The 13,351-nt window shown below is 37.1% G+C and overlaps 1 protein-coding gene across 1 annotated transcript in view; it reads left to right on the plus strand.

The window, feature by feature from the left end:
- Positions 1-13,351, plus strand: part of eya2 (EYA transcriptional coactivator and phosphatase 2) — a 63,265-nt gene that overhangs the window by 47,833 nt on the left and 2,081 nt on the right. Inside the window, exons 11-16 of the mRNA XM_052131139.1 lie at positions 637-695; positions 2,934-3,094; positions 6,208-6,322; positions 8,411-8,532; positions 9,286-9,386; positions 13,102-13,351. The exon at positions 13,102-13,351 is cut by the window's right edge and continues 2,081 nt beyond it. Of these exons, the coding sequence (XP_051987099.1) occupies positions 637-695; positions 2,934-3,094; positions 6,208-6,322; positions 8,411-8,532; positions 9,286-9,386; positions 13,102-13,182 (639 nt within the window). The 3' untranslated portion in view covers positions 13,183-13,351. The remainder of the gene's footprint in view (positions 1-636; positions 696-2,933; positions 3,095-6,207; positions 6,323-8,410; positions 8,533-9,285; positions 9,387-13,101) is intronic.

A 13,351-nucleotide genomic window follows, 5' to 3' on the forward strand; every position in this document is an offset into this window, starting at 1 on the left:
CTGAGTTTGCCGCTGAGAAACATCACTCATGAATCTTCATAAAATGTACAAATATAGTTATAAATACAGTAATTTAACATCAATAGAACTCAATAGGAGGCCTACGCAATGCATAAAACACATTTGTGAAAATACACAAAAAAAACAATACAAATGTAATTTGTTCAATACGAGATGTTGAGTACTTGTGTTGCGTTGATTAGCGTAATTCAGTCTAAAAACTAACCCACCCAAATTTATTAGCAAATTTGATACGTTTCATTAAAACATGTTGTATAAATAGACAAGATCATCATTTACTGAACAGACCAGATTTTTGTATCATGAATAGGGCACTGCAATTAGCCTGTTTTATCAGGGCTAAGCACAAAGCTTGCCAAAACAAAAGCTAGCATAAGGCCATTCATTAGCATCCAGTATCAGGTTTAGATTTGTCTGTGATCTTCCTGATATTTTTCCCTCCAGCGTTAAAGGCGCCGAGATGTCTTGAGTCATAGTAGCTTGTTCAAGCTTTTATTGTTGTTCCTCTTTTAATATTTCTCTCTCTACGTCGTTCCCTGAGGCACAGCAATGGGTGATCACTTTTGTTAGGCCATAACGTACCTCATACATATCTGCTTTCCTTTCATTTCCCAGGAATGCGACCAAGTTCACATCGATGATGTCGCCTCAGATGACAATGGCCAGGACTTGAGGTAGCGTATGACTTTTCTTCATCCAGCCAAGTGTAGACCGAGAGCAACAATATGAGTATTTCTAATAATATCAGCATTATGTAGTCCTTTTTGTTTTATCATAGTTTTTGAGGCAGACCCTTACTCTGGTTCCAGACTTTATATGATAGCTATTAATCATACTTTAAGAGTGTGGCAACAGATATATTAAAGAAATAGTTCACCCAAAAATGAAAATGCTGTCATTATTTATGCACCCTCGTATCGCTCCAACCCTGTAAGCTGTTATTTTTCACACAGTTCTATTCCTTACAACAGTTCATATTGAGCACGTCTTTCAAGTTCCAAGTTCAAAGTTATAAAATAAAATAAAATTGTCCACTTTATTCCAGGTCTTCTGAAGTCACACGATAACTTGGTGTGAGGAATAGACAGAAATTTAAGTTGTTATTCATTGATAATCTTGACCTCTGCTGTAGCTCTCAAATCAAATATTGCACTTTTGGGTTTCACATTAATGACATTTGGTGAGAGTCTACAAATTTGGTCAACATTTTGTCTTCAAAATGGCATATCATTTTTGTCGACAGAAATAAAATTTATTGATCGATAATGTGCAATATATATATATATATATATATATATATATATATATATATATATATATATATATATAAATGACTTAAAATTATTAAAGATAAATATGTTTAATATGTAAGATACACTGTCCTGAAAACCTTAACTTCTAAAATAATACATAATGAAAATACTAAAGTATTTGCAACTTTTTATTGCGTATTGTGTATTCACAACACAAGTTACGTGCACTGGCAAGAAAAATTATGTGAACCCTCTTGAATTACCTGCATTTATGTATAAATTTGTCTTAAAATCTGTTTTGATCTTCATCTAAGTTACAATAATGAACAAACACAATCTGCTTTAACTAATAACTTTGTACATATTGAATATATCGTATATCATTTAAACATTTACAGTGTAGGTTGGAAAAATTAAGTGAACCCCTATGTTAATGATGTCAACAAAAGATAATTAGAGTCAGGAGTTGGCAAACCTGGCATGTGGGTTAGAGCTACTATTTTTGCTATTCGCAAAAAAAATCTGCTGACATGGACAATGCCTCACAAAAAAGAGATCTCAGAAGACCAAGGATCAAGAATTGTTGCTTTGCATGAAACTGGAAAGAGTTACAAAGTTATCTCAAAGAGTTTAGATATTCATCTGTCCACAGTTAGACAAACGTTCTATAAATGGAGACAATTTTGTACTATAGGTACTCTCCCTAGAAGTGGCCATCCAGCCAAGATGAGTCAAAGGGAACACTGCAGAATGCTCAATGAGGTAAAAGAACCGTAGAGTGCCAGCTAAAAATATGAAGGAATCATTGGAACTGTGGCTGTGGCTCAGGTGGTAGAGCGGTCGGCCACTAATCGCAGGGTTGGGGGTTCGATTCCCAGCCCACATGACTCCACATGCCGAAGGGTCCTTGGGCAAGACACTGAACCCTAATTTACTGCCAATGGCAGGCTAGCTTCTTGCATGGCAGCTCTGCCGTCATTAGTGTGTGAGTATGAGTGTGTGTGTGTGTGTGAATGGGACACAGTGTAAATCGCTTTGGTAATCGCTAAGGTTAAAAAAGGCGCTATATAAGCGCAGACCATTTTTAAACAGGCATGGTGCCATTGGCAGAAAACCAGCTAATTCTAAAGGGTTCACATACTTTTTCTTGCCACTGTATTCTGACTTGCACATAACAGTTCGAGTTCACCTGTTCATTGGCAGCATTTTCTACACTAATGTAAGTTTTAATATTACATTTAAATGTTGTGGATTTAGCTGATTAATGACACATATAGGATGCGTTATTAACCCATTAGTAAAGTTCATTGTACAGGGGTTCAGCTCTTTCAGGAAAATACCCAACATACTATGACTGGAATATTTTAATCACTTCTCAATACTTCCTCAACAAACATTTTTGTCAAATAAAATTGCAGTAAATTGCAGTAATAACAAAATCCACACTAAAATTGGTTAGGCATATTGACATATTGACATGACATATTGGGTATTAAACATGGATGAAATTCATCGTAGTTTTGAGACAGGACCTTGCTTAAGTTCCAGACTTTTTACAATGGATATTAATGTTTAAGAGCGTGTGAACAGAAATATTAGTGTAGTTCAGATTTTGGTGAGTGGCTCTGAACACTGCCATATGTGTGTCTGAACTTGCAGCACGTATAACTTTGGCACGGATGGCTTCCAGACGCCGACGGGTGGTGGCACGCTCTGCTTGGGCTCGGGTGTTCACGGTGGAGTCGACTGGATGAGGAAACTCGCTTTCCGCTACCGACGTGTGAAAGAGATCTACAACATCTACAAGAACAATTTAGGAGGTGAGTAAACATTTAAACCTGCTTTTTCACAAAGCTATTGGATTAAACTAAATATTAACACTGTAATTCAACTGAATATTATTGTAAAAAGTCCCACAGACTGCTGATGCTTTCAACTTTTAAAAATGTGTCTCGTAGCACCCATGTTCTTCTCTTTTCGAGTGCAAGGATGTGTTACACTATACATTTTCATGAGTCTTGGGGACCGTTCACACGAAATGTGTTTTGCATACATTTTCACTGTTTTCCAGTTGTTTTTCAGTGTAAATATGCACTAGATGGAGGTCATTGACTGTTGCGCTGCATTTCACTGTTTACTCGATATTTATTAATACAGCAACGTTTTAGTCATACGACCTTTGTACTGACAGATTAAGAACTGAGAGGCCCATGGACTACATTTACCTTTATGCACTATGGGATTAGCATATTTGGTTGGACTTTTCAAATAGATGGAAGAATAGTCTGGAGCAATGCCTTACATGGACAGTTATCTGTACTTTTTGATTACGAACCGTTCCCAAATCATGCACCTGTATTCATATAACAAAATCACTATTCGGTTATTCTGCACATATATAGAGGTCTTCAATCCGATCTGAGTCCGACAGTACCCAACAAACCTGCAGGTTTTGGGCAAGGTTCGGGTCAGTTTTTTAAGTAGGCGATAGGGCAAGTGTCAGGGTGCGAGAGAGCACCCAAAAGCAGAGGTAACAGTTCAATTGGATTCAAGCCCAGGCGATCTTTCTCCCCCGAGACGCAGGCAGAGGCCGAGGAATCCTCCTCCACATGAACTTGGCACCAAACTGGCGAAGGCGATGCCAAACGTGAACAGTAGGTCGTTCCACTTCTGATACTAAATGGCAGCCAGCTCCACCTGCACAAGAGAGCATACGCTTGACAGTAACCAACACAACAATGATCTGACATCGGACATGACACACGAGGGGATTTAAATAGGCGGGGAACAAACAAGGGGCTGGTGTCGCTCGCAGCTTAAGTTTGTAATGACGTTTCCATGGAAACAATCAGGGTTCCCATGGAAATGCTGATTCAGCACACCAGCAGCACCTGAAACAAATAAGGACAAAACGTAAACACGCTTTGACAAAAACAGACAGGGAATGATGATGCCACAGTCCTCATCAGGAGAAACACACATCCTGGCATGGTGCCAGGACCGTGACATCACCGGAGGGCGCACGGCGGCAACTCGCACACTGCAATGACCCACCACCGGACCCACCGCCCACACATAGCACGAACACGAATCACAAGACAGACAGGGGAAGATGATGTCATGGTCCTCTTCAGACAAAACCCAACCTGACAGGTTGACAGGGCCATGACATCACCGGACCCATGTGCTCACACAAGAGGGGTACGCATAACACAGAGGCAGGCCGATACTGTCACGGTCCCGTCAGGCAGAACCCAAACCTGACACGGTGACCGGACCTGACAGCGAGTTACGTGCTGTTTTTCAATTGTGTTTCAAAGTAAACATGAACTGGACGGACGTCTTTGATCATTGCGCCACAACTCACTTTTTTTCAGCGGACCGCGCAGGACCGTCACATTTTTTTGACACTGTTACCTTAAAAAACAACTTCAATATTTATGTATCTCGAGACAGCTGTGTTTTGTTGCACCATTTTGTGCGCTGCTAAATCTTTTTTAGCGCTGGTTTCACAAATTGACATCGACTTAATGTGACTGTTACACATGTTTCCAGATTGTTTTTTACCTGGCAAAGTTTCAGCGCTTGATAAATGGTGAGCCAGTGCTTTTTCCACCTTTTGCTCTGGTGTGTAGTCAATAATTACACAAGTTAAATGCTGAATCATTTAATATCAAAGCATCCCGAAGAAGTGTTCACTGCCTCAAGGAAAGTAAACCTGCTCGTGCAGAAATACACATATTCAATTTATTAACAATAGGCCTACAATGATGCAGGCAATGACTGAGATTATTTTTGCTCGACTTTATTGTGATCTTATCGTTTGAAGATCTGTGCACTTTATTCCCTGCTAATCTGAGATTGTGTTTGACACATCCATGACAATAAACGTTCTTTATTCCCAAATCCCGACTCCTGACAAATAAGGCAAGGCAAGGCAAGTTTATTTATATAGCACATTTCATACACAATGGTAATTCAAAGTGCTTTACATAGGAGAGATTAAAATAAGAATAAAAACAAATACGAATAATTGAAACAGTTTAGAATATAAAATAAAATAAAATACAGTACAAACAGTCGGACACACAGTGGCACAGTGCTCATTCAGTAAATGCACAGCTAAACAGATGTGTTTTGGTCTGGATTTGAATGTGACTATGTAGGAGCACATCTGATCTCTTCTGGAAGCTGGTTCAAGCTGCGGCTGGCATAAAAGCTAAAAGCAGACTCTCCTTGCTTAGAGTGAACCCTTGGTATTTCTAGCTGATGTGATCCTAATGATCTGAGTGATCTGTTGGGTTTATATTCAGTGAGCATATCTGCAATATATTGAGGTCCTAGCCCATTGAGTGATTTATATACCAGTAATAATACTTTAAAATCAATCCTAAATGTAACTGGGAGCCAGTGTAAAGACCTGAGGACTGGTGTGATATGTTCAAGTTTTCTGGTTCTGCTCAGAATCCTGGCAGCGGCGTACTGTATGAGCTGCAACTGTCTTATGGTCTTTTTGGGAAGGCCAGTGAGGAGTCCATTACAATAATCCACCCTGCTGGTGATGAAAGCATGCACAAGTTTCTCCAGGTCTTGACTGGAAATAAAAGTTCATTCAAAAGTAGTCATTATAAAAAACATTATAAATGTGCACGTTAAAATTATTTTACTGTGATACAATCGCTTATAAATCTTCTCTGTGTGAAGTTATAGCCAGTTTTACAACTTTCCATCAAAATGTAATGCTGTAAACTATGATTTAAACCTCCATTGTAAGTGCATTCCTTTAACATCGTTTTTTGGGACAAGTCGAATTTTTGTTTTTGTGGTAATCAACATTATGCCATATATCAATATTCACATTAGTTTTGTACACTGTAAATTGTGTTTGATTGGTTTTGTGGGCTGTTAATCATGTTTCGTGTGTGTTATGTAGGTTTGTTGGGTAGTCCGAAGCGTGAAGAGTGGCTTCAGCTGAGGCGGGAAATGGAAATTCTGACAGACCTCTGGTTGACTCAAGCACTGAAGGCTCTTGCGCTCATCAACTCCAGGTGAGAAGTCTTAACAATACACTTAAACACTGAATACAAATTCTGTGACTGCATCTGTGACATGCTGTCCATTACCTTCATAATCACCATATGAAATGTCAACTTGTCCCTAGTTTGTAAAAACAAAAAAGGGAAATCTTTACAGTAATGCACTTACAATGGAAGCTTAGCAGGAAAGCATGTTGGAGGGTCTTTAAAGACTAAGAAAAGAGTCAGAATAATTGTGTAATGATAATGGACAGCATGCTACAGATGCTTATAAAGCTTTATTTGTATTTCACATAGAATCCCTTTAACATTAGACTTATTTTACAGAAAATTACAATAGTTTTGTTTCACTCAAACATAGCGAGTTTGGCAAGCGTATGACCGGTCAGTGTCAAAGATTGATGGCAGATAATGATTAAAAGCACTTCTGTTTTACTTTCTCTACTCCTCCACAGTTCCTCTCTTAATATGTTAAAGGGCACCTATTATGGCATTTAAAATGTTCCTAATATTGTTTTGGGAGTCCCCAACAACAGTTTTACATGCATGCAATGACAAAAAACACTTTTGTTGTCTTATAATATGCATTTATGTTTACCTGATTTGCTCACCGACTCCCAAATGATTCGTTCAACGACTCATTTTTCCAAACCCCTCCTTTGCGTGACGCTAATCTGCGGTGATTGGTCAGATGACCCAGTCAGTTGTGATTGGTATACTCGGTGCAGAGATTGTTGGAAATGGAACGCCCATCACCGCTTTGTAGTAAAAAAATCTAAATCAGAGAAGGAATTTGAGTTGATTTATGTTAGCGATCATAGCCCAAAGTTCGGTGGTCAACACCCAATCAGTTATTGTTTGCGTTAGCCCAACGCATAAACATATTGGTAAAGCACTGCATTACTACAAGCTATTGCTCTATTCTTTATGACAACTCCAATAACATCCACAAACATTTGACATATTTCAAAAAAGTTGACATTGGAGACCTAGAAGCTGCGCTGAGCGTAACGTACACAACACACACAAATACTTATTAAGCATGCTAAAAAACACATAAAAGCAACAATTATTAATAATACTTACAGGTTGTGATTCGGAGGAGGAAGCTGATCCAAATAAACTTGGTACTGAACCTTCCTTCAGTATCAACCGGCTCGCGAATCCACACTTGAAAGCAATCGTCATTAAAATGACGCGAACACAGCACAAGGTTCGGGCTATACTTGTGTGGTATAGTTGTAAATATAAACTCTAGCCACTGATTCTTCACATGCTCGTCCCTGGGCAGTGAAAAAATGTCGCTTTTGATATGCACTTCAGAACACAGCGTCTTGTTGTCGACATGATGTTTTCAAGTTTTCCCTGGTGTCTGTGCGCGCAATGAGTGGGCGCGGCCAATTTGATCATTTTTCGTCTTGACGTCACAACGAAAAGGATAATGACTCATTGGAAAAACGATTCATTACATTGACTCAGAGTCGACTCCTACTTTTGAGAGACAATAACTTTTTTTACGGTGAACTTTCATATATAAAACTTTGCAGGATGTTTTTGTTCACTTAAATCTATGTTACACACTACATGAAAGGTCATTTTCAAAATTCCATAATAGGTGCCCTTTAAATAATTCGTCCAAAAATGAAAATTCTGTCATCATTTCACTCACCCTTATGTTGTTCCAAACCTGTAGGATTTTGTTTTTAAAGAATTCACAACAAAAGAATATAACAGGGTTGTCAAGCTACAAACAACGCAAAAAAGCACCATAAAAGTCGTCCATTCAACTTCTGCGCTATATTCCAAGTCTTCTAAAGTCACACGATAGCTTTGTGTGAGAAAAAGACTGTTATTCACTGAAAATCTTCCCCTTTGTCTTTGCTCACAAATCTGATTAGCGAATTCGCTTTTTGATATCAAATGAACCAAATGGTTTTGGTTTCTACATGTCTCATATCCGAAGAGGAAATACTGCTAAACGTCTCCGTTGTGTTTGTTTGGGTTTGAGACGATGTGAGTTAAATGTTTTTTGGGTGAACTGTTCCTTTAAGGTTCTTGTTCATATCTTATAATAATGACATCCACATTTTACCTCCACAGACCAAACTGTGTAAATGTGATGGTCACCACCACACAACTGATCCCAGCGCTCTCTAAAGTTCTGCTCTATGGTCTTGGAGGAGCGTTTCCCATCGAGAACATCTACAGTGCCACCAAAACAGGTTTGCTGCTTCTTTAAACACTCAAACTTTGGAGTGGTGGTGGTGTAGTGGACTAAAGCACATTACTGGTCATCAGAAGGTTGCTGGTTCGATCCCCACAGCCACCAGCATTGTGTCCTTGAGCAAGGCACTTAACTCCAGGTTGCTCCGGGGGGATTGTCCCTGTAATAAGGGCACTGTATCTTGTATATGTATGTACAATATCTCAATTACAGTGCTGGGTAAGTTACTCTAAAAAGTAATTATTTACTAACTACTAATTACATCTTCTACAGTGTAATTAGATTACTGTTACTAAAAAGTAATTGCATTACTCATTACTAATTACTTTCTTAAACCCTTATTAACCTCGACCAGATGAAAACTACAAGGATAGATAAATTATGTAAATTATTCATGAACTGGCCAAATAATTTAAAGGGGCAGCGTTAAATTAGAAAACATACATTTTAACATTAGACGTTAAATTTCGATTTTAAATTCACTATTGTTTTATATAGAATTGTTCTAGAATTCTATACAATGTTTAACACAATTACATCAGTAACTCTAATTCAATGACTGAAAAATTAAGAGTAATCCCTTACTTTACTTTTTTCAATGATAAAGTAATTTAATTACAGTAATTAATTACTTAGTAATGCATTACACCTAACACTGCTCAATTATGTAAGTATGCTAATGTGTTTATGTACATATACTGTATATGTAAACACTATAGCTGCTATATGAAAACGTTTGATTTGTTTGTAGGGAAAGAGAGCTGCTTCGAGCGAGTGACTCAGAGGTTTGGTCGGCGAGCCGTGTATGTGGTCGTAGGAGATGGTGTAGAGGAGGAAACTGTGGCAAAGAAGGTATGAGTTATTAAAGAAACCATGCCAAAACCTTTACATACATCACAGTACCATGATACTCCTGCATTAGTTTTGTGTGATTATGAGGCATAGGTATTTATAAGGCAATCCAAGGTACTTCTGAGAATAACATTGTAATATCATGGTATATACCCCCCCCCCCCCCTCTAATCTCAGAGACACACACACACATACACAATGATACTTATATGCACTTTTTGATAGCTGAATACTGAATGGACACATAGTAAAAAAGATTAGTTGTTTGACTGTGGATGTATGTCCACATCCTGTTATTAAACAGAGACACTATGACAAATTATTTAATGTACTTTAGAACAGCATATTTAAATATGTCCTGTTTAAAGGTCCTACACTATATAATTTGTACAGTTTCTATTTGGGTTCGTCTGATATCGGGTTTTCAATGGCTGATACAGATACTTATATTAACAGGGTGTATATATATATACTGTATATAATAAATATACATTGTATTTTTTAATCTATATATATATATATATATATATATATAATCTAATATATATATATATTTTAATATATATTGTATATTCTCAGTATATAAACATACATATATTTTCAAAAATATTTTTTTAATCTATATATCTATAATTTAATATAAATATATATATATATATATATATATATATATATATATATATATATATATATATATATATATATATATATATATATATATATATATATATTGTATATTCTCGGTATATAAACATACATATATATATTTTCCACAATATTTTTTGATCTATATATATAATGTAATATATACACTCAAAGTACAAATACACATAAATATATATTTTAAACAAATTTGATCTTTACCTATCAAAATAAAAAAGAATTCATGTGTTTATTGTATAAATGTTTTTTACTTATATTTTGTATTTATATATCTCTAATCTAATCTAATATATATAGAAATACATGTACAGTATTTTTCCTAAATTAAAAAAATAATAATAATATACAGGTGAAACTCGAAAAATTAGAATATCGTGCAAAAGTTCATTAATTTCAGTAATTCAACTTAAAAGGTGAAACTAATATATTATATAGACTCATTACAAGCAAAGTAAGATATTTCAAGCCTTTATTTGATATAATTTTGATGATTATGGCTTACAGCTTATGAAAACCCCAAATTCAGAATCTCAGAAAATTAGAATATTACATGAAATCAATAAAACAAAAGGATTTTAAATACAGAAATGTCGGCCCTCTGAAAAGTATAATCATGCATATGTACTCAGTACTTGGTTTGGGCCCCTTTTGCATTAATTACTGCCTCAATGCGGCGTGGCATGGATGCTATCAGCCTGTGGCACTGCTGAGGTGTTATGGAAGACCAAGATGCTTCAATAGCGGCCTTCAGCTCTTCTGCATTGTTTGGTCTCATGTCTCTCATCTTTCTCTTGGCAATGCCCCATAGATTCTCTATGGGGTTCAGGTCAGGCGAGTTTGCTGGCCAATCAAGCACAGTAATACCATGGTCATTGAACCAGGTTTTGGTACTTTTGGCAGTGTGGGCAGGTGCCAAGTCCTGCTGGAAAATGAAGTCAGCATCTCCATAAAGCTTGTCTGCTGAAGGAAGCATGAAGTGCTCTAAAATGTCCCGGTAGACGGCTGCGTTGACTCTGGACTTAATAAAGCACAGTGGACCAACACCAGCCGATGACATGGCTCCCCAAACCAACACAGACTGTGGAAACTTCACACTGGACTTCAAGCATCTTGGATTGTGTGCCTCTCCATTCTTCCTCCAGACTCTGGGACCTTGGTTTCCAAATGAGATGCAAAATTTGCTCTCATCAGAAAAGAGGACTTTGGACCACTGAGCAACAGACCAGTTCTTTTTTTCTTTAGCCCAGATAAGACGTTTGACATTTGAAGCCCATGTCCAGGACCCGTCTGTGTGTGGTGGCTCTTGATGCAGTAACTCCAGCCTCAGTCCACTCCTTGTGAAGCTCCCCCACACATTTGAATGGCCTTTTCCTGACAATCCTCTCCAGGCTACGGTCATCCCTGCTGCTTGTGCACCTTTTTCTTCCACACTTTTCCCTTCCACTTAACTTTCTGTTAATGTGCTTTGATACAGCACTTTAAGAACATACAACTTCTTTTGCAATTACCTTTTGAGGCTTTCCCTCCTTGTGGAGGGTGTCAATGATGGTTTTCTGCACAACTGTCAGGTCAGCAGTCTTCCCCATGATTGTGAATTCAACTGAACCAGACTGAGAGACCATTTAAAGGCTCAGGAACCCTTTGCAGGTGTTTAGCTGATTAGAGTGTGACACTTTGAGCTACAATACTGAACCTTTTCACAATATTCAAATTTTCTGAGATTCTGAATTTGGGGTTTTCATAAGCTGTAAGCCATAATCATCAAAATTATATCAAATAAAGGCTTGAAATATCTTACTTTGCTTGTAATGAGTCTATATAATATATTAGTTTCACCTTTTAAGTTGAATTACTGAAATTAATGAACTTTTGCACGATATTCTAATTTTTTGAGTTTCACCTGTATATGTAATTCTTATAAAAATTCATAAATGTTTTTCTCTATATACAATATACTGTATACACATACATACATATTCATTTTTTTATTTACATTTTATTTTTAATCTGTATATTATCTCTAATCTAACAAATAATCAATATAATAAAAAATACACATTTTGAAACTGTTAAACGGCCTCATTACAGATTTAGGTAGGGCTGATATGGACATGTCCCTGCCATATTTTAGAAAATTAGAAATGCCCCCACCAACATTTTTGGCAATTTCACCACGTAGAGAATACTGTAAGTTTAGATTATGTTTTTATTTTCATTTAAGTGACTATTAAAGTTCCTCAGTTCATAATTCATGTTTAAATGATTGTCCCATCTCTTCTGGAGCAGCTCAGAAACAGCGTTGTCACGTGGCTTATGTTACATTTCTCAGCGCTGTTCTGGATGCACCAATCACAGATGTTTTTGATTACTACATAACAATTTTTTAAAAATAATTTTCTGGATATTACACTGGCGGACTTCCATTGGTATTTTAGGTCCAATCCTTCAAATTTGTATGTACAAATGTATCCTATATATATAGAAAAACATTTCCTGAATTTTGCACGCGGCCCAATGGAGGATTCTGGTTTTTACAGCTGGTTAGCGCCCTCTAAACATAATCTGATAAATGTAAATGTACTTTTTCTCAATGTAGATCTACTAGAGATCAATTGAATTCAATTTTGACACATGAATATTATCGGATATCATCGTCAAATAATCCAACAAGTTTTTCACATATTTTTCCTCCATATCGTGCAGCCCTAGTGGTCAGTTCTTAAACGGTTTATTCTATAACAAAAAACAAAAAAACAGCTATGTTGCCTGTGCATTTTAGTTAAAACCACATTTTGCATATTATCCTCCATGTAATATGCGCCTTCCAACTTTTAAACCAAACCTACGCCCTTATGTGTGAGTGGCGTCCACTTGGTTATTTTGCATTTTTACTTCAATTTGTGGTATAAAAAAGAAATTCTTAACTTTTGGCGGTCTGAACAAATATTCTGGTTCTGTTGATCGGCCAACTTGGTCTGGCTGATATACTGTAGTTCCTGCAATAATTCTCCTTTGCTTCTAAAATGAAATGTTTCTTTCTGTCGTCCTGTAGAAGAACATGCCGTTCTGGAGAGTAACGTGCAGAGCAGACCTGGAGGCGCTAAGTCATGCACTTGAGCTGGATTACCTCTAAAGCGAAGCGTCTGCTCGTCAACGCTCAAACCCGCTTGTCTCCTGCCGCGCCACAGGCACGTACGGTCAACAGGAATCACATGACCAAGCCAAGAATCGCAGGACCAATCAGCAGGGAACTGCAATCTTACTGGAAATGTTTGGATCAAATCAATCCAAGATAAACGTTT

This window comes from Xyrauchen texanus, chromosome 7 (assembly GCF_025860055.1).
Source record: "Xyrauchen texanus isolate HMW12.3.18 chromosome 7, RBS_HiC_50CHRs, whole genome shotgun sequence".
NCBI lineage: Eukaryota > Metazoa > Chordata > Actinopteri > Cypriniformes > Catostomidae > Xyrauchen > Xyrauchen texanus.